We start from the raw sequence: 27,499 nt of genomic DNA, 5'->3' as shown, positions 1-27,499 counted from the left end.
ATTCACTGAAGCTCCGTTTGCTGATGAATGGTGTTTGTTCATATGAGGATGTAACTTGGAAAAAAAAAACAATGACAATCTGTTTTTGAATTTCAAGTTTCATTTCCTTTTAACTCTGCTGCCAAGTTACATGTTTTCCAATATTTTGCCGAACATTTTTTTTCCATCTTAGGCCTGGGAGCATGTTTCTCGATATAATCACGTAATTCTGATCGATGATTAAATTATCCCCTTGTCACTTCACAATGCTCACCCGAACTTTAATGCCAAACATCGCTTCAGTGAAAAATACGTTTATCCCAAGGTCACAGTGATTCCCATGTATATTCAGAGTTGAAAAGCAGATTTATTTTTAATGGCAATGATCTTTCTCAAAAATACACTTTCATGAATGAAAGCATTGGGAATCATTGGGCCACTAGACTGCCTGATGTGCACGCATTTCATTAAATATCTCGTTCTGCCTGCAAAACACCACAATGACAGTTTATAGCTGGGTCGACATTTTTACCCAGTCTAGACAGCTCATAGGCGAGTGTGCGTACCTCGAGGCTATCCTGCCAACTCACCCACACACACACCACAATTAAATCTTCCTTGTACATTGGTTACATCTTAACGTCTTAAAATGCAGTTGGTAAGAATTAGAACTGCCAAGGCCACTGCCACTCGGTTTGAGTCAACCAGCCAAACCACCTGATATGACAAGCACATGCTTTGGCACATCCACTTGTACAACAAGCATTCTGAGTATTCCGCTGCAATACATGTCCTCTACCGGCAGTCTGTCGTCCGGAAAACTGTTGGGGAAATTACCAAAGTTCAAAGTGCCATAACTTTGTCAAAAATGATCGAAACGTTGTGAAGTTCGAACTTGATCTGTAACTTATCATGAGGAAACCGTGTACCAAGTTTGATATCATTAGCATCAAGAGTTTAGAAAAAAAAAGTCCGGAAAGCTGTTCTTTGCGTGACGGACTGACAGACGGACAGACTGACAGACGGAGGGACGGAGTGCAAACCTATAGTCCCCTCCGGTGTACACGTACACCGGTAGGTGACTAATAACTGTTATAATTGATACAGGTTTCCACAAGTGAGTCCTCTGGTACAAACAAGCAATCTGGTGCAAATATCGATCCCGATCAGCTTTATCAAACTCATCGCTGCTGAAGTGACATGCTGATCCTTGGCTCTCTATCCAGTCAAATAAAAACAACCAACTCCAGATACTTTGGGATCACCACCTGGCATCTGTTTCAATCGTATTCAATTTTGGTGTCAATATGGACCCAACTCTTTGCTGTATCCCACACATTTCCAAAACATGTAAATGTATCTGTACAATATTTCCCAAATCCACTGGTGCATACATCACAGGACAATTGAAACTTTTGGTCATGCTCTCGATCCTCTCATTGTCCGGCTCATTGTCAGTACTGCGGCTCAACGTGCGCAGGCCTGCGTGCTCTTTTTCTCAAGCCCTTAAAACACATTGAGAATAGTTTTGATAGAATCGTAGTGCAAACTCTTAAATTCGATCGTGTTACTCCAATGCACAAAATAAAACACTTCACAAGCTCCTACTATGTTAACGGATAGATTTTTCAAAAGCACATGGTAATCTTAATAGCCCAACATAAATTTCTTCCTGCCTATATTTCTGACCTAACCACAACTTGCATCCCTGCAAAAAAGTGACAATCAACACAGGGAATGCTCTGCCCGTTCCCTACACGAGGATGAAGAATTTTGGCAATCGAGCGAGCATTTTTCAAACGGTCTCGTTGACTGTTGAAGTCGCTGCCTCTTAAAATTTGCGCAACCAGATCAATTGCACGGGTTTACAAATCTCTCCTAAAATCCCTTCTGTTTACTGTTGCATTTGCTCAATGTTTTTTTCAGCTTTCTCTCCTCTTCCACCTTTGCAAAGATCTTTGAGATTGTGTTTTTAAAGGAAGAATGTTGCACCGGTATAAGAAATTGATCCATGAATTGCATGAACGTTTGGTAGAAATAGCCAAGTACAAATGTATACATATGTCAGGTCTCAGATTTGTTACTGCTTAATGCTCAATTATAAATGCCGGTTGACTGACGTATTACCACGTAAGCTATGTTATAAAATGCTGTTCTATAATGTTATTTCATGAGTTAATAAAATGTATTCGAACCTTAGGTAGGCTGCTTGAATCGTAGACATAAATCCTTTGATAAATTGCCAAAAACATTAACTGTTTTGTTTAATGACAGTGACGCCTGAGTTACAATGAGGTTTTTGCTTCGCTTTCATTTAAAATGAGGAAAGGCTCGCTTCAGTCGTGTTGGACAAATTGTATACGTGTGCACTTTCGAGGCTAGATAAGGCCGGTCGTAAAATCCCTATCATGAAGCCAAGAATGCACCCTCCCTTTAATGAGTTATATTTTCTGCCTCGTCGGAGTTTTGAAATCACATCTGGTCCGAATGATAAGGTGCGTGCTGCACTCCCCCGAATGACAGAGCGGATAACGGTGGGGGCTAGGAATGACGGGGAGGGACTCTCGCCAGTCGCTTTGTTCTCTCGGAGATTTTCTGATAATCGTATTCATATATAAATGAATGAGAATCAATGTGTTTTCAGGAAGGCTTGACTTGGCATGTTCTTGCTGTAGCTTGCTGTAGATGTCTGTCTCCTCCGGATCCGTATAAAGTGTTATTTTAATAAAGGTCTCGTCATTCTCAAGCCTGTTGGTGGAACTCTACTTCGATCAGAAAAGGTGGTTTCTGACATTTGGTGCCGTGACTCGGATTGCAGCAGACAGAGGACAGAGAGAGCGGACCCCGAGCGACAGAAGGAAGGCTGTCCGAACGCCGGGACGCCGGCACGTCGTACCTTCCTTCCTGGAGCGGGTTCAGCCCGTTCCTTTCTGCCTTCTGCTCTGCCTGCTCTCCGAACAGAAATTGTAAGTAGAGGCTCATTTCAGGCCACAGAATGACGTGTCTTTGTTGAAATCACCTGGATATCATTTAAGAGTAACGTTACAATATTTGCGCTGGATAAACATTAAGAGTAAAGCTAAGGATAGATTTAGCGCTGGATATTATTTAAGAGTAACGTTACAATATTTGCGCTGGATATTATTTAAGGGTAACGTAATAATTAACAAGGACGAGGGGGAAAGTGAGGTCGGACAGCCGTAAAGGTTGAGTAGGCCGAGAACTTTCCAGGAAGGAACAGCCCAGAGACAAGATGGGGTATGCCATTGCATGCCAGGGAACGAAGGGCTGTGGCTAAACTTAGACGGCCAAAGGGACATGGCCAGGAAGGGTGAAATGCGTAGGTACCAGGTAGGTTTGACAAGAAGGTAGTGACAACTACGAGGTCAAGCCAGGAAGCTCTAGACTAAGTTCTAGACAAGAGGTCCAGATAAAGCAGGCCAGGATCTGGTGGACAAGAGAAAATAAATAAGCTCACAGGAAATGGGCCAGGTGGCCACAGGGTGAGAAGGACAGGTTAGGTTTTGAAATATTGAAAATTGAAGCAGGAGCTGCATTGTAGGAATTTGAAGCTTCAGAGCCAAAGGAAGCAAGTTCAGGAAGCAAAGTTCAGGACAAAACAATTAAGGAGGTAGTTAAACAAGTAAATCAGCGAGTGATGCCGCTGGACCAGATACCAGACCAAGACCCCCCACCCCCCCAAGACCTGAGCTCAGTCCCAGGGCTCTAGGCAACACCCCAACACCCCGCCCTGCCTTCCCTTTTTTTTTTTTCACCTCAACCCACCCCCCGTCCAACCAGTCCCAAAAATCCTTTTCCTTGAATGAGAGACGTAACATGAATGAGCAAAGATTGTTTGGGAGTGGCTGGAGAAAGGCATGATTTGAGTCGATCTGAGTTTCGCGCGAAGAATGGGAGACTCACTCGTATATGAATGAGGAATGAATGTATATTGGGATGTTAATTGACGTGTGTGTCTGGCCAATGTGTTTGTCTGTGTGTCATGTGCAAAGCAGAGGGTTTCGGTGTGAAACTTTGTAAGCGATCTGCTCGACTTGGGGGAAATTCAGGCCGGGAATGTCCATTTTAACGTCTATCCGAGAGAACAGGCGAGGTCCTGAACTGAGTCCGGATTTTCATCTGTTTGGGAGTTGTTTGGGAAGCGAATTGATATAAATCGGGTCAGGAAAGCACCCGGAGTGCCCTTGTCGATTTACTGTTGATATGAAGCGGTTTCTTGGAGATGGTTGCAGAATTCGAATCAATATGTGTGTTTTACTTGAATTGAAGAGTTCATTCAATGGCAGATATTGTGTATTGTATGTGTGGGATGTATCGCTGAGGCAGCTCACCTTTGGAATTGGTGTCATATAGTGCATTTTGGGTCAGAGAGGTCAAGCGTCGGAGATCCTGTTAGCTAGGGATGAGTTCTGACAGCTCAATGTTCTGACAGCTCACATGTCAGGTCGCAGATTTGTTATGACAGCTTTTCGCACTTTGTTATGACAGCCGACTGCATGTCCCAACGCGAGGTAAACCCCGCCGCGAACGCGAATAGAGCGGCGTGCAGGGAGTGTTGGGATTCGTGTGGAGGCACGAGGGTGCGCGCCAAGACGGGGGGGCGGCGTGGCGTCATCGCGTTGAGATGGTTGTGCCAGGTCGATCGGCGATCTCTGAATTTAAATCGGATTTTTGTCATGTGTGTTGTGAAATTAAACGTCTATCCGAGAATCCTGGCAATGTTCGTTTAACTAAAGTGTGGTACAAACCTGTGTTTCCGCCGTGCGGCTCCGTGGAAGTTTGGGTAGAGGGATATTGTGCGTTCAGACAGGAGCCGAGCGAGCCGCGGGTCACGGGTGTGCTGTATGAGATTTGCTCAGAGTGCTGGCGATAACTCGCCCACTCTCAGAGGAGGATGTGTGCCCAAATGCATTGTGGGTCATTTCGACTTTGCTGGATGTCGGACGTTCATGTCAGACGAGCCATGTCGGAATAGTGGCCGGCTGCGACATATATGCCAGGCAATGTCACAGGACGAATACGTTACTTATAAGATGGATTTTTATTTAAGATGGATTTATAAGATGGATAGATGGATGGATTTATTCAAGATGGCTAAAATAAACGATTTCAAGACAGAGTAATTAATTTCCGGAGCCAAGTTCCAACAGGAAGTCTTGTTCATACAGTAAGGTACAGTGCGGAGTGGCGGCTGGAAGATGCATCGATGCATTTGTGTTGACCAATTCGAAGTTTGACCTTTTAAAGCTTAGTTGACCTTTGTTCGAGATATGCAAGGGAAAGGTCAGAGGTAATTCACTAACCTTGGAAGAACGACAGGCGGAGTCAGTCTACAGGGTGTTGCTTTAACGACAGGATATATAGGACTTAAATCTGGAGAATATCGGGACATTATATTGTGGGTAAAACCAAAATCATGTACATAATTAGTGGACAGAGAATATCGAGTTTTTTGTTGTTGTGGAAGCGTCAGTCAGGTACAGTACGCTTGGAATTTAATTTAACCGGGTCGAGTACAGTAACGTGTTCGATCGAGCTGTGGGGATTTGAGATGGATTTGAGTCACGTTAAATGGAGGACATTTGTGAGGATGAAGAGATGCAAGTAACGTGGATTAAATTGTGGTATCACGAGTTGGGTGCCAGAGATATTGTGGTTATTATAACTCACTGATTATAGGGGGCGCCGGGCGCACCGAGTACAGATCGGGTTGCATGATGGAGCACGCATGCATGGATTTTGGCTTTGCGAGGCTCCGGATAGAAATTGGCATTTCGATGCTGTGGATTATATTATGCCTGCCCGGAAAGGGGATGTCCTGTGCTGGGGCTGGCGACATGCCTCTGTTATTTGTCTGTCTGTCGGTCTGATTGTAAGTCTTTGGTACTGGGAGGGCTAATTGAGTGCTCAGGCGTCATTGTTCCATGGAGGCAGGAGCTGTGAGTCACAAAATGTAAATGTAACACAGAGAGATGGACAGGACAACAATGGAGTTTATATGGACGGGTTTGGGGCAGTTTCAATCTGACGATTACAGAGTGCTTTGTTCCGTTCACGAAACATGTAAAATTCATGGAGTTGAAGTCGTTTGCAAGAAGGCAGCAGAGTCAGTACTGGGATGCAACTTCGTCCGGGGGTTTTGGTCCAGCCTGCAAGGAGTCCAGGGGCTTGTTTTAGGGCTGGGTCGCCAAAAATGGGATGCTGTGCCCATCTGGATGTAAAATTATCCATCAAGGACGGGGAATAATGTGCAGTGTGATTGGGTAAGAGGTAAAGGCCATAAAACACCAACCCCATGAGGAACGAAATAAATGGAGAGATGTTGGGATCACATGATGGTTGGGATTGAAGAACAACCTACTGGGATTTCAAACCTGTGTTTGGGTCTGGGGCAACTGGGTGATGGGCAACAGTGTATGAGTGAGTAATTATGATCTGTTTAAGTGTAAGAGGCGGTGGAGAAGAAAGGGGTGATGAAAAGTTATTTGTTTTAGTGTGAAGTAGGTTGGTTGCTTATTTGTCACAGTAAGATGAGAGTTGTGTTTTTAAGCTTGGTCTTTGAATGAATTGTTGCTTGGAATGTGTTGATTGGAAAAGTGATTTCTGATCGCTGATCCGATCTGGTTTTGAATTGTTGATTTAATTTTGAATTGATTGGAGGTAATAAGGATTTGTGTTGATTTCCTGATTTGAGTTGATCTGGAAACAAAGACAGATGGGATTAATGTGTATATCAGGAACATTTTGGAAAAGAAATATGGATATATGACATTACTAAAATATAACCAAGCAATTGAGAGTTCTTGGGTTAATGGGATATAAATAAATGCATCTACAAGTTGATGGTTTATAAAAATTTAGTTCTGGATGATACTTAAACGATGAACAATGTTGGCAATATACAAAGAATGTGACTTGTTTTTTGGGGGGGCAAAGTTATGAGTGGTTGTGGGCAAACGAAGATTAATTTAGATTTATCATAGTTAAGTTCGAGGAAGTTGATTTGAAGCCAGAATTTCATTTGGATGCCAGAAAGGAGAAAGGAGATGCTGAAAGCCAGAAAGGAGATGCTGTTGTCTACTCTGAATGACAGGTGGCGGTATCCAGGGCGCTGAGGAGTTTGTTCACGTTGTAAAGTTTGTTTATTTATTTGTTTATTTAGTTTGTTTATTGTAGAGAAGAGTGCTTTTGGGATTCCGGAGCCAGAGTGGATAATTTGAGAGTAGTAGGTGGTCCATGTGAAGCTTGGGAGTGAACTGATTTGGGTTTAATAGGCACAAGCTGGTCTAAACAGGGTGAGGAGGATGGTGTGATTGATGATGTCAAAGGAGGCGTTGAGGTGAGGAGGATGAAAATGTTGAGGTTGCCGGCATCAGAGGAGAGAAAAGGTCGCTGGTGATTTTGAGGAGAACAGTTTCAGTACTGTGGCTGGAGCAGAATCCGGATTGGGATGTTTCATACAGGTTATTGGCAGAGTGGTGATGTTTGAGTTGAGTGGCCACAGCACGTTCCAAAACTTTTGACAGAAAGGGTAGATTGGAGATGGGTCTGAAGTTATTTAGGGTGTCAGGGTTTAGTCCAGGGTTTTTCCAAAATGGGGGTGAAGTTTCACGAGTTTTTGGGGAAATCGGTATGTGAAGCTGGATTAAGTTGGAACTGCTTGATGAGCCATGGAGATGGATTGGGTTTTGTTGTTGGTTGTCTGGGAGTTCGGTTGTTGCATTGCCAAAGGTTTCTGTGTGGTGGACACACTCGTTGGCTGTTGTCTTGTGTGACGTGGGTGGAGATGTATGTGGCTGTGTGTGGCTGCCTGGAGGGGAAGGCGGCTACAGTGGTTGATATTGGTTGTGGGTTGTCCGGGGTGCTTCGATTTGCATAAAGGGTGAAGATTGGGATATTACATTATTTTGAGTAAGTATTGGCATGAGTAATTACAGAAGTAATTATGAGTTATTATGAGTAATTAGTGGTATGAGTATTAGTTATGAGTTCCAGGTGTTGAGCTAGTTATGCTAGTTATCCAGCTAGTTATGAGTAAGTGATTATTTTAGTAAAATTACATGTTTCGCTGTGTTGTGGATCTGGGGACAAGCTAGTTTGATGGGTACCCTGGGGTCTTCGGCGTGTCTATGTGTTTGGCTGTCTGTCACACCGGACTCTTGAATGGGTTTTCATGAGACGAATTTCAGACATAACAGTGAGAATCTATTTTGAGCGAATCACAGTGGGTGAGGAAAACATTGTGTGTGACCAGACACCAGAACTGACCAGAATTGAAATTGGAAGTAGACCAGGTTATTTCTATTATTTGTTTATTCGTGAAAATAAATAAATAATAGGGGGAGGTTAATGGTGGTTTGTTTGTATTAATCGAGGTTAATGGTGGTTTGTGTTTGTGTTAATGGAGGTTAAAGGTGGTTGGTTTGTGGTAATTCTAGTTGAAACTCTAGCTGAAATAATTTCCGTTTAATTTTATAATTTTATTTTTATTGATGTTGGAAACAGGTAATGGGATGCTGAGAGAAGGATTGAATTTAATTTGAATTGGACTGGATTAAATGGGATTGAATTTAAAAAAAATTGAATATTGGATAAAATTGGATCCACTTGAAAAAAGCGGATTAGGAAATTGGAGACCTGTAGACCAGGCGCTCCCAGGAGACTTGTGGACCAGGTGTTCCACCAGAGGAAAAAGACCAGGTGTTCGTGGAGCACTTCACCTGCAAGAACGCCTTGGAACCAAGGTGGAAGGGACCAGTCCAGGTGTTGCTGACTACACCAACGGCAGTCTTTTGCGAGGGCAAGACTTTGTGGATCCACGCCACGCACTGTAAGTTGGCCATACAAGCACCAGACACTACACCACAGCAACCACAGTAAGGATGGGCCTAATCATAGGTACAATACTATTGATAGCGACAGCAGCTAGGGGAAACTCCGATTCCAATAGATGCGAAAACGAAACCCGACACCTCACCGTAACATGGGGACAAAGAGTATCACTACCATGTTTCGAACAGAAAGCCCTGCACACAAATTGGGTAAGCGTAAAATGGCTAGCACTGTCGGCAGGGCCTGGACGCGTTGGCATTGTACTACAAAAGGTACGAGAGTTCCGGGAAAACGGGCGAGCTAGCATTGAGACCTTGGCCCAACCAGGATACAAATGGGGAACCCCTGATTTTAAGCTACAAACACGCACACGCCTAGAGAAAGGCATGACTATGCAGGTCCGGTGCAGCGTCTGGACCCCTGGCGCGGCCGGTGGCGAAAAGAACTACATACGATGCATCGAATACATACTCACGCCACAACCCCAGAATAAGGCCCCAAAGAAGGGTGAAAACACATATTGGAAAGTGGCCAGGGAGGTGGCAACAATTCAAAATAGGACACACTGCTGGTCGTGCATGCACTTTCCCCAAGCAGGCACCACAGGAATACACATGATAGTGCTACCTCTGTCCCTCAATGACCTCTGCTCACAACCTATCGATTCCCCATGTTTAGTCACCACGCTGGAAAGAGAAGGGGTTGACAACGGCAAGAGTTGCAATCGACAATTTAATTATCGCCCGTCAATGATTGCCCATGTGGCCGAGAGGCCTGCCCCCGTCTGGGTCAAACCACAGAAAGGGACGGTCTGCCTCCAGGGTTCCGGCCACTTGCGTATGGGAGAATCAGAATGCGCCTACACTCTCCCCGGGAAGCTGGGACAAGGGAGCTCGGGGATTACATTACGAATAGTACTGCAAGATAAACGCAACCACAACATAACGGCTATAACATTCTCTAGGGGGGTTAGTAGGATTAATGGGGTGGTAAAGGGACTCCAGTGCTTATCCACCCACCTGGTCCCACCCCATGGGACAATGTTTATATGCGGCGACAAGGCTTACCCCTATTTACCAAATAATTGGGGGGGCACATGTTATCTGGGTTCAGTCCTTCCTGACGTTGAGATACTGGATGAGCTAGACCCAAAGTCCTTGGACAGGCGTTATAAGAGGTCAGTCATGAACGAAGATGGAACCACTAAACTACACGGGAGTCTATGGGAAAAGGTGTTTGGTTTCTTCTTCCCAGGAGCGGGCACAGTCATGGATAGTTTCCGGATAGATAAATTGGCTTTGGCCCTAGAAAAGGTGGCAAACGACACCGCTACGGCTCATGACATACTATTGGACACGGTAATTCACATGCGTACAATGGTGATGCAGAAGTGAGACTAAGGGAAACTAGCCACGCCCTGACGATCGATCGGATCGCGCGCGAAAATTCTTATACATTTAGCTGGCTCACTGACTGGTTCCAGGGATGGACGGGCACCATAGTGAAGTGGTTATTGACCGCACTGGCTGTGATAATCGGGGTAGTAATTTGGGGGGCACTAATGAAATCTCTAGTCCTCCTCTGTATGAGAAAGTATTTTACAGGATGGAAAGTGAAGAAGCCGCCGACAACGACTATGGCTCTGACCACAGAGGCCGTCGACCTGAACGGGTCCTTCAACAAGGCAGTTGCGACCGGCGCTCCAGAAAATTGCATTGAATTTTGTAATGACTGTGATACTTGTGTGGATCCCATGTGGGAACTGGCTGCTGCCTGTAACGGTGTATGTGATGACTGTGATACTTGTGCTATAAACCCCTTGCGTGTACTGGCTAACGCTGCTTATGTATTACAAGCTGACAGCTGCACGCCCCCTTTAAACCCAACTATGGATCTGATTGCGACGCTGGGTCTGGCGGTCGAGGGACCCGACGTGGATATCCTAGACCCGCAAGCCGACCAGGCGCCCAAGGGAGACTTTGACATAAAGGAAGTCCCTCTCTTTTCTCCAAATGTTTTAAGTTCAAATGCTTCAAGTGAATCGGATTTTTACGCTCTGTACCCTGACCAGGAAATTGAGACACAAGATACTGACAATACTATGTATTCCCCAGAACAGCAGCACGTGAGGGACCTCATGGGCATGACCGTTGATTAACTTCGAAGATCTGCAAGGACTGCGTCTGCAAAGGGTGGGGGGAGCCAGTTCCGCAGGGGAAGTGATGCACCCTCTGGCGGAGCAGAACCTCATCTGGACCAGACGTCTTCGTTGTGGATCCGAAACGTTAATGAACTTTCATGTTTTGAGCCCTCAGGCTCCAAGCACGCACCACACGACACGTTCCCCAAATGCACGGGCGAGGCGCTATGGGCGCACGGTATGCCCTTGGGAGATACCCGCATTACACGATGGTCTTTCAATAAAGCCCGATGTGGCACGTTGTCTCTTGAGATACTTTGTCTCGACGAGACAAGAGGAAGGAATGTCAGGTCTCAGATTTGTTACTGCTTAATGCTCAATTATAAATGCCGGTTGACTGACGTATTACCACGTAAGCTATGTTATAAAATGCTGTTCTATAATGTTATTTCATGAGTTAATAAAATGTATTCGAACCTTAGGTAGGCTGCTTGAATCGTAGACATAAATCCTTTGATAAATTGCCAAAAACATTAACTGTTTTGTTTAATGACAGTGACGCCTGAGTTACAATGAGGTTTTTGCTTCGCTTTCATTTAAAATGAGGAAAGGCTCGCTTCAGTCGTGTTGGACAAATTGTATACGTGTGCACTTTCGAGGCTAGATAAGGCCGGTCGTAAAATCCCTATCATGAAGCCAAGAATGCACCCTCCCTTTAATGAGTTATATTTTCTGCCTCGTCGGAGTTTTGAAATCACATCTGGTCCGAATGATAAGGTGCGTGCTGCACTCCCCCGAATGACAGAGCGGATAACGGTGGGGGCTAGGAATGACGGGGAGGGACTCTCGCCAGTCGCTTTGTTCTCTCGGAGATTTTCTGATAATCGTATTCATATATAAATGAATGAGAATCAATGTGTTTTCAGGAAGGCTTGACTTGGCATGTTCTTGCTGTAGCTTGCTGTAGATGTCTGTCTCCTCCGGATCCGTATAAAGTGTTATTTTAATAAAGGTCTCGTCATTCTCAAGCCTGTTGGTGGAACTCTACTTCGATCAGAAAAGGTGGTTTCTGACACATATACACAAAGAATTAAGTTAAGCACCCCTACACAACGAATTAAGGTAAGCACCCCCTAATATATATTCTTTGTGTATATGTATACATTGGCATATATTCTAAGGTATGTGAGATCAAATAATGATTGGTATGACATTAGCAATTATCCATTGATGAAATTGAGTGATCAAAGTGAAAAAAAGTGATTGGTTGAGTCAGTGATCCGATCACGTGGGTCCTACACACGTTATTGACGCAAAGATCGCTAGAGGTCTTCTCAGAACAATGACTGTACGTTAGAAAACATAAACGTCATCCACACTGTCCGTGATGGACCTATAGCTCCATACTTAAATTGAGGTGAAAATATGCCTAAAATTCCCAAAAAATTTCACCTTAAATTATTCAGAATAAAATATTGAAAACGGCATGATTGTTATGTTTTTATGTGACCATAATATCACTTCTCCAGAAAATATAGCAATATCATGGGTATATTACACTGTTTTGACGACAACAAACTTGTAATGTGCGAGGTTGTAAAAAAACGGGGGGGGGTGCTTAACTTAATTCTTTGTGTATATTTGGCCATTTAAAAAATTCACTGATGGAGAGGCAAAGAATTGAGCAGTCTTTTGTTTACGGATATGTACTGTGCACTTCACCTTAATTACTTTTTTTGTGCAGTGTACTTGAAGTACGTATGAGCTGTGCACTTGTTGTCTTCAGTCTGGTGCCGTGCATTTTGATACGGGGTGAAGGGCGGTGGGATGAGCTGCACTTGTACGCCAGAGAGCAAATTGGATTTTTTTTTTTTTATTGTGCTCTTGCGTCATGAATTTTTTTTAAAAATAAGTTAAATCAATTTATTGTGCTTCTGTGCACAAAAAAACCCAATAACGCTCCTCAATCAGGTGGTTCACATGAGGAGGCTAATGTGGACAAACATGTACGAGCTTGCAATGAGCCTTGTACACAAACCAATCTTCTTCTTCTTTCTACTTGTGCACCACGCTCTATAGAGGGAATAGTCAGGGCCCTTAGGGATATTTTGGGGCCGTTTGGTTCAAATTCTTCCAAAAGCACCAAATTTCGCCCAGATGTTGCCCATGCCATACTCTTTCGATTTTTGACGGGCGCCAAGACGGGCGCCCCCCCCCCCCGGGGGGCCCCATATTGGCGAAATACTAAATGGCCGCCACCCGGATTAGAGGAAAATCAGTTAAATAACCAAAAGGGTTGGAATCATGTACGATACCACTTTTCAGGGGTTTTCGAGGTCGAGGAATCCAATTATGATGTTATTTTGATGATTCGAGGTCAAGGTCAACCCTCAAGGTCATCTTAAAGGTCATTTTTGAGTCAAACATGTCGGTTTTTGTTTTTTGTCAAGATTTACGCGAGGTTCACCATTTTATGTTTCTGGGTTGGGTAATCGAACTCTGACCTTATTTTTGACAATTAGAGGAAATATTTACATGTCTATTTCCTAATTTTCAGGCATATGCAGTTCATCAGTCTAATTACAAAGGTACGGATTTTGATGTTTTATGAACTGTATGCCATATCCTTGTGTTTAATTTTTGTGCGATCATGATCCGGGTTCTTGTATACATGATTGTATACACGTCATAAATATGACGTCATAGGTCATGTGACCTGGCGGCCATATTGGATTTTATGAAAACCTTAAAAATGGATCCCTGCCTTCATTTTTCGATCGATTCATTTTGAACTTTGACCACTTATAGTACGCCATGTGATTGGATGCATATCCTAATTATGACGTCATAGGTCAGGTGACATGGCGGGATGGACCGGTATGGTCCCCGGATCATACCGCCCTTGGCGCCCGTCAAAAATCGAAAGAGTATGGCATGGGCAACATCTGCGCCAAATTTGATGCTTTTGGAAGAATTTGAACCAAAATATCCCTGAGGGTCCTGACTAGAAACGGTTGTGCCGAAGCAGTTTCTTTAGCTAGGTTAAAGGGACACCCGGTTTAACCTCAATCCAAAGGACGGCACACACACATTGTTGATTCGCTCTGCCTGCGAAACACCAGGATGGCAGTTCAGAGGAGGATCGAGATTCAAACCCCAGCTAGACAGCTCTGAGGTGAGTGTGCATACCCCTAGGTATTCCTTTCAGCCCAATGCACAGACCAATCCTCATTGGGAAATGAGTGTAGTGACACATTATCGAATGCCTATCAACTCTAATACAGCTCAATATTATCGATGTAATAATCGACTACTCCTAATGTCACCGTGATGAACTAAAGATGCGTCAATGTTTTCTGCTTCCAAGAAGCATCACTAAAATCACTCGGCAACTTCTATTAGAAAAATGAATTTGTGGGTAAAGACTGCCTGAAGAACGATTCTCAGACAGTGTTACAGTTTAAAGATGTCACGACAATTGAACTTGTTGGATTCCTAAAGCAAAAACGTATTCTACAAGAATTTGGAAGTTAAATGAAGCACATCGTGACCCTCCACAAAACGTAGTAATGGTCGACAGAATGCTGCAATGACAGAATGTCGATGTTTTTTTAAATCTGAAACATTCAATCGCAATGTATTTATATACTTAATTTCTTACTGCATGATGCAAGCATTACCTTTCCATCGGAAGGACATGAGGCAAGTTGGAATGAGTCATTATCAACTCTACTGACCATATAATGTAGACGGTTAGCAACAACAAATATGACGGACCGAGATCAGATCGGTCGAGACTTACCCAGCTCATCCCAGAGTTGCTTGTACTTGTCGGTCATTCCCTGCTGTCGCCAAAGTCCGAGGCGTGGATCAGACATGAATTGCTCCGTGATGAGAGTCAACAGGCGAGCTCCATTCGAGTCCCGCATCTTCAGCATCTCCCGCACCTCACCGCAGACACAGGAAGACAGATGTTAACGCGACATTTACGATACACTATCTTCCTCATCTTCTACAATGACCCACGTGTGCAACATGTTTGTGACGACTCCGGTGCTTCGGCAGTGCTTGCACGTCCCATCAGTCTTTAATGAGGGAGGAAACCGTGTGGTCACAAACAATCCGCCTTAAATCGAGATACCCTGTGACTTCGACCCAGTTGGAATTCAAGATATCTCGCATCCTTAAAGACTAACCCCACAAACAAACGGAACTCCGAAGCAAAGTTGAGGTGCATCCTTTCCAAACTACTGAATGAAATTGTCCTCTTTGAGCAAGTATTGAACAAGGGGTGGCCTATTTGGCATTTGCATCGAAGCATGGAGTTTCAGATGCTGGGTCCCAGCATATATATATATATATATATATATATATATATATATATATATATATATATATAGATATATATATATATATAGATATATATATATATATAGATATATATATATATATATATATATATATATATATATATATATATATATATATATATATATATATATATATATATATATATATATATATATAGATATGTGTGAGTTGTTTCTGTGTAAAGCCTTTCCTTTGATTTTATACAATTCAAAAAAACCAAAATTTGCTCTACCACATTATTGCAACACGTGTTAGGTCAATGTCGCAATAAAAAAATTGCAATTACTACATCTGTTAAAATAAGAAATAACGGCTCTCTGGCCGATTGGTAGGAAGAAGGACGTAGCTTAGCTTACACGTCACACCATCTGTGTCATGTTCGAAGGTGAATTATTTGTCGGGAATTTAACCAATTGCATGCAAATATTTATATTCCTTATGCATAAATGAAATGAGTATACAAAGGACCCACAGTCTCCACGGGACTACACCGAGTGTGAAGAGTGGTCGCACGATCCTACACGACCTCCAACAAGGAAATGAGGTCATTTGGCCCATCATTGCCGTGTTGGACTCCCAGGTAAATTTTTGCTATAGCTCCAAACATCAACCTTCTTGATGTTTTGCTATAAAGTCTGAAAAACCCGATCCTGATCAGGTGACCCAACTTGTATAAAACACACGTGTGCGCGCACGCACACACACACACACACACGCACACACACATGCACACACACACACACACACACACACACACACACACACACACACACACACACACACACACACACACACACACACACACACACACACACACAAATGTCCTTGTCCTAAAGTAATTAGGTACTTGATCCCCATGAGCCACAACATTAAAAAAGAAACACTAAATTAGCTTGTATATATAACTGATTAGCAAGAATATTGAATGCGTTCGATTTTAGAAAAACTGGACAAAGAGGGCATTTTAACTACATTGTTAAATGATGTCACATGACACTTCATTTGGAAAAATCAATTGCATATATAATTTGAAGAATGTTGGAATTCGGCTGAAGAGAAATTCTTTGTTTCCAAAATTCCGGATACAGTATTAACACTGTTCATTAGTAACAAAAATAACTTTACTCATACTGGGAGCAATGGATGCATCATGTTTTGGAAAAAAAAAATTCTTTACATATTTCTCATAAACAAACAAGTGTATATCGTTCCTCATGAAAATATTAAAAGGCCTAATAAAGGATATATTTCATTCAAAAGAAAGAATAAACATTAACTTGATATAAATGAATCATGCAATGACCATTTTCCTCCATCAATGAAAAATACTCTTTTAGGAGCATCACTGCTGTTGAAGAAGTCTCTTGGCAAGTCTTGTGGCCAGAGGGTTTGGTTGTGGTAACCAGTTGGGTTATGCAGGGTGGTGTGGTTAGGTTGCGTGGTGTGGTTAGGCTGGGTGGTTTGGTTAGGCTGAGTGGTTTGGGTGGCTGCGTGGTTTGTTTAGGCTGTGTGGTGTGGTTAGGCTCGGTGGTTTGGTTCTGCAGGGTGTTTGCTTAGGCAACATGGTTTGGTTAGGCTGGGTGGATTGGTTAGGCTGGGTGGTTTGGTTAGGCTGGGTGGTTTGGTTAGGCAGGGTGGTTTGGTTAGGCAGGGTCGTTTGGTTAGGCTGGGTGGTTTGGTTAGGCTGGGTGGTTTGGTTAGGCTGGGTAGATTGGTTAGGCTGGGTGGTTTGGTTAGGCTGAGTGGTTTGGGTGGCTGCGTGGTTTGTTTAGGCTGTGTGGTTTGGTTCGGCTGGGTGGTTTGGTTCGGCTGGGTGGTTTGGTTCGGCTGGGTGGTTTGGTTAGGCTGGGTGGTTTTGTTAGGCTGGGTGGTTTGGTTAGGCTGGGTGGTTTGGTTAGGCTGGGTGGTTTGGTTAGGCTGGGTGGTTTGGTTAGGCTGGGTGGTTTGGTTAGGCAGGGTGGTTTGGTTAGGTTGGGTGGTTTGGTTCGGCTGGGTGGTTTGGTTCAGCAGGGTGGTTTGGTTAGGCAGGGTGGTTTGGTTAGGCAGGGTGGTTTGGTTAGGCAGGGTGGTTTGGTTATGCAGGGTGGTTTGGTTAGGCAGGGTGGTTTGGTTAGGCAGGGTGGTTTGGTTAGGCAGGGTGGTTTGGTTAGGCAGGGTGGTTTGGTTAGGCAGAGTGGTTTGGTTCGGCTGGGTGGTTTGGTTAGGCAGGGTAGTTTGGTTAGGCTGGGTGTTTGGTTAGGCAGGGTGTTTTGGCGCTCCCGGGTGCTTTGGTAAGGCTGGGTGGTTTGGTTAGGCTGTGTGGTTTGGTTCGGCTGGGCGGTTTGGTTCGGCTGTGTGGTTTGGTTAGGCTGTGTGGTTTGGTTCGGCTGTGATGTCTCTAAGGGTCGTAGGATTCCTCGCATACACTTTGTGTTTGAGGAAATCCCAAAGGAAGAAATCACAGGATGTTAAATCACAAGACCATTGTCACATTTTAAAATCACAACACCAACACCAAGCGGCCATTAAACCGGACCACGACGGCCAATCCATTTGGTCTGTAAAGTTCAAATCAAGGGCCTGTCGTACACTGGCAGCATAATGAGCAGGCGCACCATCATGCATGACCCACATTTGGCCATCATTGAGTGGAAATACATGCTGCTCCAACATTAGAAGGTAATTTGCAGCATTCACATTTTCATCGAAAAATATTGGTCCAACAATGCCTCCAGAAGAAATGCCTGCCCAGACGTACACACGAGCTAGCTACTGGACGTTATGCTCAAGAGTAAATCGTGGGTTGTCTACTGCCCATATCACGCTGTTATGACAATTCACAGAACCAGATAAAGTAAACTTGGATTCATCTGACCACAAGATCCTGTTCTGCAAATCATTGTCAATATCCATTAACCCAAGCAATGTCTCACATGTCTCAACGCACCTGTCAAAATCATCTTCAGATAGTTGGTGAATTAATTTGGGTATGTATGGTTTCGCATCATGGTCTTTTTAGAATTATTCTTATCGATGATCGGCTTATGTTGGTGATGTTTGATAAACGCCGAATTGACAATGGTGTGTACTGTTGAGTTGTTGAATGACCGCTCTGCTTTCCTCAGTTCGAACAGTACGAGGCCTACCTGGTGACTGTTTTGTAAGAATGCTGCCGGTTTCATCAAACTGCTTGTTTATTCTGCCGATGGTTCTTCTGTCAATTGCGTCGGCGCCACATTCTTTGACAAGTTGTCTGTGAACTTCAGCCAAATTTCCAGATACAGAATACAAGTGTACAGCGCAAATTTTCTGTCTCACTATATCCTCCGTCATATTAGGGCGTCTAATTCACAATGAATTGAACTAATGCAAAGACAAACGCGTGCAGCACAGTGAGCGAAGCTCACCCCGATCCATATCACGTGATGCACCTCACGTGTTGCATATCACGTGATGCCTGTGCATGTTGAAGTGGTCACATTCATTGACGAGTAATCATGTTTTGTTTTGCACCAGAACAACAATACAAACACCAAAGAACAAACAGTATATATATATATATATATATATATATATATCTATATATATATATATATATATATATATATATATATATATATATATATATATATATATATATATCTATCTATATATATATATATATATATATATCTATCTATATATATATATATCTATCTATATATCTATCTATATATATATCTATATATATATATATCTATCTATCTATCTATATCTATCTATCTATATCTATCTATCTATCTATCTATCTATATCTATCTATCTATCTATCTATCTATATCTATCTATCTATCTATATCTATCTATCTATCTATCTATATCTATCTATCTATATATATATATATATCTATATATATATATATATATATATATATATATATATATATATATATATATATATATATATATATATATATATATATATAATATATATATATATATATATATATATACTACTATATATATATATATATATATATATATATATATATATATATATCAAGTAATGAACGTCCTTTGATGTAATTTCTTTCTTCACAAATGTGCCCACAACCCTTGAGATTGATGTGGCTATACAGCGGCTAATAGAGGATGATTGCTGGAAACAGGCCGCCGACAAGTTGAATGTTGATGACGTATGTGACCTCCTTAGCACATGTCTTTCTTCTACCTATTTCATCTTTGACGGCACATTTTACAAACAGGTGATCGGCACTGCAATGGGCTCCCCGGTGTCTGTGGTGGTTGCCAACATGGTGATGGAAGAGCTTGTGACACGCACCATCCCATCCCTCCCAACACAGCCACGTGTCTGGTACCGCTATGTAGATGACACTTTTGTCATCTGCCCCAGCATGGCTGTTAATACAATTCAGGAGGACATTAGTGGAACGTTTCCTTCCATCAAATTTACCTGTGAGGGAGAACAGAAGGGGTCGCTTCCATTTCTGGACGTCATGGTGACGAGGAACCCAAATGGAAGCTTAAGTACCGAAGTGTATAGGAAACCCACCCAGACCGACCGTTACCTCGATTTTACGTCTTGCTATCCGACGCACCACAAAAGAGCTGTGGTGAATACACTCGTAAAAAGGGCAAGGAATATACCGTCCACCTTGGAGGGCAAAATGAGTGAGATCAAGCATGTCAAGCCAATGGTATTGAAAGCCAATGGCTACCCAGACCACCTCTGCCCAAAAAATGAAATGGTACTGGCAGCTCCAAGAGCTCAGGAGTGCCACAGGAACCACCTAAGGGCTTCTGTGTGCTGCCATTTGTGCCATGAGTAGCCCAAAGGATTGGCAGGGTTTTGAGACCGGTCGGGGTGAGGGTTAACTATCAACCCATATACACCTTGAAACGTGCAGACCAACGTCAAAGACAAAAGACAAAAGAATGACTGCACAGGTGTGGTGTACACCATTCCATGTGACTATGGTGGAGAATACAAAGGCGAGACCGGAAGAACCTTAGGCCAGCGCATTAATGAACACCACAAGGCCTTTGAGTGTAATCACCCAGAAAGATCTGCTATCGCCAAGCATGAAATAAGTGCGGGCCATGTTCCTCTATGGGACAATGTGAATGTTCTGGCGGCATCCCCGAACCGGGCCAGGAGGCGAATACTGGAGGCCTGGCACACTGGCCAAACGAAGGAACCGTTGCCAGAGGAGACTGTGGTGTTACCACAGTCATACGGACCTCTCATTCATAAACACACGAGAGACACCGATGCTGGGAGGAGGACAAGGACGAAGTGGGACATAACCGACACAGGCAACACGGACAACAAAACACAATACACCGCTCAAAAACGCACAAAACACTTGCAACACAAGCTTGTCACGGGTCAATGGTCACGAGGTCTCGCAACACAGCTTTGTGATTGGTTGACAGAATAGACCCACCTCTTCCCCCAGGTATATATCTGGGTGGAGGTAAACAAGGGAATTACTCTTGGTGAAGGCCCAGTGCACGCCGGGTTGCTGGCCGAAACGCTGAGTTTTTAAGACGAGTTTTTAAGACAAAACTATAGGTTGGAGAACGGTAAAATGGACGTATTGGATATATATATATATACATATTTATATTTGTCATTGTCATGTGTTGTTGACCTTGAGGGACATTAGTTGAAAATATGCCTGGCAGCTCATGGGGAAATAGCTAATTTGTCAGCTCATTTATTCGTGTTTCTTTTTAGAAAATTGACCTTTAGCAAGGCCATGTTCTGTAGTTCTTGCACATCACATCAAACTGTGTCCTCTTCTGTTTTCATAAGTGTAGGAGAAAAAAAAACTGCATGCCCAGTGAGCAATTTGGAGGTGTGCGTAATTAAACTCCATTGTCTGCTAAGCTCTGGGCAACCTTCGGACTTCAGCATTTATGTATGGACAGGATTTAATTATCTGATAGAAACCGGCAATCAAACCATCTTCAAGCCAATAGCTTTTAGGTGTCTCCGTTCTGAGCACAGAGGAAGTATGGGACGAGCTTGGATCGAGTCTCGAGCAAATCTGTGGACAAGACACTGGAGACATTCTCTAAGAATCTTCGAGTTTGTGCTTTTTCATTGTGAAAATAGGTTTAACGATCTGAAGAGCACGGGAATCCTAAATTGTATTTTTATTTGCATGATCTAAGGCTCGTAGAGGTGCTGCCACACACACGCACATGGACATACAGTGCAGACGAACATACGTGAAGAAAAAACACAAGACTGTCAGACAAGACAAATTAAAATCATTATAAAATTGGTTTTAATGACCCAGGGAGCAAGAAAATCCTATATTGTAAAAGTATTTTAAAATCCAGACTTGGCGGCGTAGTCGTTAGAGCGTGCACCCTGAGTCTGGGAGGGCGGCGGTTCAAATAGTCAGGTTCCATATGTGTAGTTTCGCTCCGATTTGGGGGGATTTCTAACCTTTTATATTTTTGAAAAGTTTGAGAGTCTGACTCCGAAAATCAATGATGCCATTTGATTTGATTTTTTTTTTTTGATTTCCAATTTGATTTGATTTGAAAAAAAAAAAAATTCAAATCAAATGGAAACATTGCTTTTCGGAGTCAGAACCTCTCAAAAAAAACAAAAAAAATTATGGTTACAAATGTCCACAAAAGTGGGAAAAAAACCACCTTTAGAGGCCATTTTTCCCCGCAAAGCGGGGGTTGGCCTTTTTCGGGAACCGTGGTTGTTGTTGTTTTTCGGTCCCCTTTTTGAAGCAATGTTTTACGGCCGGATGCCCTTCCTGACGCCAACCCTTTTTGCCGCCTTTAACGACAAACAGGGATCCACAAATCCACAAAAGTGGAACAAACCTTAAAATCTGTACATATGGATCCGACTCAAACCCCGGCCGAGTCATTCCAAAGATTTAAAAACGGTACGTGCTGCTTCCTTGCTTGAGGATGCGCATCTTAAAAAGGATAGCGCACGGACGGTCCCCATATGTTGGCATCCATGGGGAGGAGGAAAAATCCTCCTTAGGATATGCTTCACAGAAGGTGGTGCCATTGTTGTGACGTCACTGCTACCAAGAGTGCCCAGGGAAGTGACGGCACTTCCCCCAAGCTCGATGGCTGTATATTTCTCATCTAACAATTTTGTGTTGCGTCATGTATGTTTGTATGTCCATGTGTGTGTGGCAACTGCACTCCGAGCCATATATCATGTAAAAAAAAAAAAAAAAAATGTAATCGCTGTTCCGGACATAGAAAATTATTTGTTCCATTTGAGAAAGCTGGGACAACTTGAAATGCTTTGTAATTGTCTTGCCATTAATGTTAGTTGATGCAGCTGCATAAACGTGCCTTTCATGTTGCTGTAAAGCAAATATCATTTGCAATCATTTAATTAATCACCCTTTCATTTATTCTCTGGTTTTTCATGACACTACAGGGGTTGTTAATAAAGGGTTCATAAAGGCAAGGTGAATAACCCAACATAATCGCACATCCACGCACAGGCCAAAGAAACAACACCTGCAACTAATTATTCAGCAAAGATGGCTGCCGGAGCTTGCTGTCGAGACACAAGGCCTTCAGTGTAGGCTCCAATTTAAGCATCAAGCTTACACATCTGACACCAGATGACGTCTGCTTTCCTGATTAATTCGCTACCAGTGCAGGTGTGCAGCATTAGGGACAAGTGGCAGGTGTGGTGCCTTACTGCCACTGTAATCCCATCATTCAGCAACATTCCAGTACCGCAAAGTGGGGATGTTCAAAGCTACACCGGATCGATGGTGCGATTACAAATCCCAACACAATTTGGATGAAACACCGCCGAGAAGCTACACATCTGTCCAGTGGAATTTTGTGAACCCGCTATCGGTTGAGGATGTCCTGCCATTCCCAGATGTCTTGATTAAATTTGTTGTAAAGGAAATCACCAGGCAGTGCCCTTTTGCTGACGAGGGCAAAACATCTCTAAAACTGCAAACCACTCCCACCCCAAACCCACTGCCTTTTTCCCCACCCAAGTAGCTGCATATAGTTTACGATGGATCTGTAAGCATAACAAAACCCGTTGATCGATTGCAACGCGTGGACAATTTCTGAGTGCCCAAAATCTAGAGTAGGGTCAAGTAAGTGTATGACGTCATAAAGGAGGAAATGCAATGAGATGTAGAGCGTTAAAAATCCCTGCACTTTATTGCAGTTACTCCTTTGTGGAGGGCGAGCTCCAAACTGATGATGCCCAGAGGATGAAACAGCTGTTCTTGAATGGCTTATCTGGTTATCCTGACCATGTAATAAAATTATCTGCCATGAGGTGCAGAGGCCTCAGAGTGCTTCAGTTTGGAACAAAGAAAAAAAACAAAAACAAGAGCAAATGAGAACGGCACTCGGTCGAGCAGATATCTCTTCCAGGCTGAAACGGTTTACGTTTTGTATCCTACTGATAGGCCGGATCTTCATCTGGACCTTAACCAAAATCTAATTCCCTTGTTCTCGTCACCAAACCATCTCATCCACCAAGTTTTGTCAGAATACGTCCACAACCTTTTTTTAATATCCTGGTATATATCGTTGTGGCCCCATTTCTCAACGGTGAAGAATCACTTAGAAAATAAATAAATAATTAAAGTATCCGGATCCGGATCTTCATCAAAATCGAACAAGTTCATCATTGTCACACACCCAACCTGTCCACCAAGTTTCATCCAAATCCATCCACAGCGTTTTGAGACACCCTGCTCACTGAAAGACAGACAGACAGGGGTGAAAACATAACCTTAATCCACCTTTGTTGGCAGAGGGAAATATTTTAAAACAAGGAAATTTTTCGCAGGAATCTCGGTAGCAAGAAATATTCGAATAACTTTCACAGGTTTATCGGCCTAACTGGTCATATGCATCAATAAGTATCCAGACTTGGTAGCGTAATGGTTACGGCTTCCGAGTATGGGATAGTCCGTGGTTCAAACCCAATTCCGGCTGAGTCATAACAAAGATTTAAAAAACGGAACATGCCATTTCCTTTCTCGATGCTCAGCATTTAAAAAGGACAGAGCACAGAAAAAAAAAAACCGAGGGTTGGCAATCACATCGCAGGCTTTCATGGGCCTAATACCTCCTCCTGTGTTGAAGTTCCTTGGAAGTAGGGAACTCGTATTTAATACGAGTATATTGAGGGGGAGAATGAATGAATGAATGAATGATCGTTTTAAGGCCATTTTCCCCGCGAGAGCGGGGGTTAGCCTTGCGGGCCCCATGACAATCATGGTTCCCTGTTTGAGGCAACGTTTTTTTATGGCCGGATGCCCTTCCTGCCGCCAACCCTTGGTCGCCTCTTATGATGGATGCGCAGGGATACGGTGTACCTATTCTAAACCGGGGTGCACACCGTGATAATTCATCCCAGCAAGCTGGTACTCAATTTGCCGACCTCGGAAGGATGACAGGCTGAGTCAACCCCCCTGGCGTTAATTCAGCGATCGACTGGGATTCGAACCCAGGATCCTGGTATCCCAAGCCGGCACCCTAACCGCTAAGCCAACACCAACACCAGGAGAGATGGGGGAAAATGGATTAACCCAATATCACCAGACTAAACCAAGGCCTCATTCAACGGAAACATTTTGGTTACTTGTACCCTTGTAATTTAAATTTTGTTGAGCAGACAAAATTAAACAGACCAGTGAGTTTCCTGGAAGTTTGCAATCTTCTGTTTTACACCCTTTTTGTCTTGTTTTACATCGATACAGGTTTCCTGCGGTTTCCCATATATTCGATCCCTGTCGAGAGGGCAGGTGATGTTGGCTTATTAATTTTCTTATTTATAGGTACCTTTTTTTGTTGATAAATGACAGATGGGGTAGCCGCACACATTAAGTTCCGTGACCACAGGCGTCTATCAAATGTGTCTGTCAAACACTGCACCAGCTCGTGCCATCGCCCACATCCATGTTGCACCAAACATGCTAATTACAATCACATTTTACGTTTGCCCTACAGAGGTGCTGTGAACACCGACAACCACTCGACTGTATCAATAACAGTCATATTTCACATAGCTGAAATGAAGTTTCACAGATCGAATGCAACAATAATATCAGACACGAAGGCCGTATCACAAGTCTCGGGATGACTCGTCGTGGCTTGTTCAAGAAAGCAGAAATCCATGTGGAAATTTCTCACACCTAGAGGTGTTGCGTGCGAGGCACTTCCTGGTGTTTTTGTTGATGGGAGCAACAGGAAGATATTTAAGTAAAGTGGCTGCGATTTTCCTATTTCAGAAAGGCAGTCCACATTACTTAAGGGACTTGTCTGCCCAATTTAAGCTGGAGAGAATGCCGTGGGAATGTTGAAAAATAAAGTCACAAATAGTGTATCTGAGTATGGTGGCCTTGTGCCGAGGACATTGATCTAATGTCCCAGAGGTTGTGGCATCAAATCAAGTTGAAGGTGGCAGTATCTTGTCTCAGCATAACTGCCATCTTACAATCGTGTTACCACAAATGAAAACCCAGCTGTCTTACTAATGCGCTTCAGAGAGGAAGTACTTTGGCTGCCCCACTTTGTCTGGTCTACAGATGGTGCCAGTCCACACATTGCGGGTGACCAAATGCCCTCGGGGAAATTTGAGATGGGCACTAAAATGCCAGCTGTGAAACCACCACCCATCCGCCTTCACACCTCCCCTCCACCAACTGAAACAACGCAGAAAATGCCCAATTTGCCACTAAACACAAGTTAGATTTTTCCACTGGATTAACAAAGTCCTTACGACCAAAGCTCGGTATAAACAGAGTATGAATAGCACCCAAAGTGCAAAATAACCATTTTTGTTATGACTGTAACCCAAGCTGAGCAGATCCTTTCATTTGTACACACTGGAATGACTTGGAAAATGAATGAGCAATTCAGAGCAAATGGGCAATCAGATGAATCTGATTACTTGAATAGCTTTCATCTCAGTTTGCTCATCAGGAGTTGAGAGCTATTGTCAACACTTTATAATCCAGGCTGAAAGTGCAATTTTAACCCTTGAACTCTCTGGAAGTTGTCGTTCGCCTCCAGGAGATACCTTTGCAAACATGGATCCAAGCTGCTTGCCTGCACTGTAGTAACAGGCTTGGGCCAGAAACTGTTTCACCTGCTCCCTTACTTGCTCCTCGTCCAGATGCCAGCAGTTGGCATCATCGATGCTGGCACCGGCTGTGGGGTCGGGAGCTCCTGCAGAAGACAATGTTTTGAAAATTAAAAAAGGCAAAAGGTACGTTCTTCATACGAATGAATCATTGTGAAGCTGGTTTAAAGAGTTTTTACATTCTAACATTGGTGGTTTTCCATATGCATGGCCATATTAAAAAAAAAAAATTTAAAAAAAAATTGACAGTCACTAAAGAAATTCCACTACTGCTCCTCATTTCCTCATTACCATCAGCTTTCTTCGAGCTGTTGACGGTGAGTAACTACATCATCATTATAATCATCATCATACTCATCATCAATGTACCATACTGTTTACAACGTGTTATTGCTGCCACGGCAGTCTCCTGGCAAAGGTTATTCTGGGTGGTTTGCCATTGCCTTAACAGCAGTCAGTCAGGGCAGGAATTTGAAATGTGTTCAGGGTGCCGGCGACAACTTGCCCACTCTTCCCGAAAGGCACTGTGGGAGGATCTTTAACATTCACCAAAGACCAGTGCCAGCAGATGGGTGCTCCTGCTCATCGTCCAACTAAGGGACGGTCCACACATTGATGCGCCGTCCGACATGCAAAACACAAGGATGACAGTTTATAGCCATGTCAGGATTTGAACCGAGGCGAGATAGCTAAAAGGTGAGTATGCATACCTCTACGCTATCATGACAGCCTGAGGGTGACAGACAAGTTTAAAAGATTTGACAGAAACGTTCAACTTAAAGGTTGCAAGGTCACACAAAAGATGGATTTGGAATGCAGCAGGGTTTGGAATTTGCCAAGCCTGATTTATCACAAAACATTTAATATATCATATAAATGATATAAATATTATGACATAGTGTAGACGTGGTTTATTCATTGCAAAGTTCAGAAATTTGCGCAATGCAATTTTAGACAAGAGATGTATTGGATGGTTTGCCATTGCCTTCACAGTCAAGTCATGGCAGGAATTTGGAATTTGGCCAGGGTACCGGCACATGGCCTAC

General features: G+C 43.2%; 1 protein-coding gene across 2 annotated transcripts in view; it reads right to left on the bottom strand.

Moving 5' to 3' along the window:
* LOC137425193 (zinc finger SWIM domain-containing protein 5) overlaps positions 1–27,499 on the bottom strand; it is a 237,436-nt gene that overhangs the window by 88,571 nt on the left and 121,366 nt on the right. For both annotated transcript variants that reach the window (XM_068113368.2, XM_068113377.2), the window contains exons 3-4: positions 26,391–26,539; positions 14,775–14,919 (exon numbers count right to left, since the gene is read on the bottom strand). In XM_068113368.2, the coding sequence (XP_067969469.1) occupies positions 14,775–14,919; positions 26,391–26,539 (294 nt within the window). The remainder of the gene's footprint in view (positions 1–14,774; positions 14,920–26,390; positions 26,540–27,499) is intronic.

This window comes from Myxine glutinosa, chromosome 1 (assembly GCF_964187855.1).
Source record: "Myxine glutinosa chromosome 1, kmMyxGlut1.1, whole genome shotgun sequence".
NCBI lineage: Eukaryota > Metazoa > Chordata > Myxini > Myxiniformes > Myxinidae > Myxine > Myxine glutinosa.
Note: the sequence above shows the minus strand (reverse complement) of the source record. Positions and strands in the feature narration are given on the sequence as shown.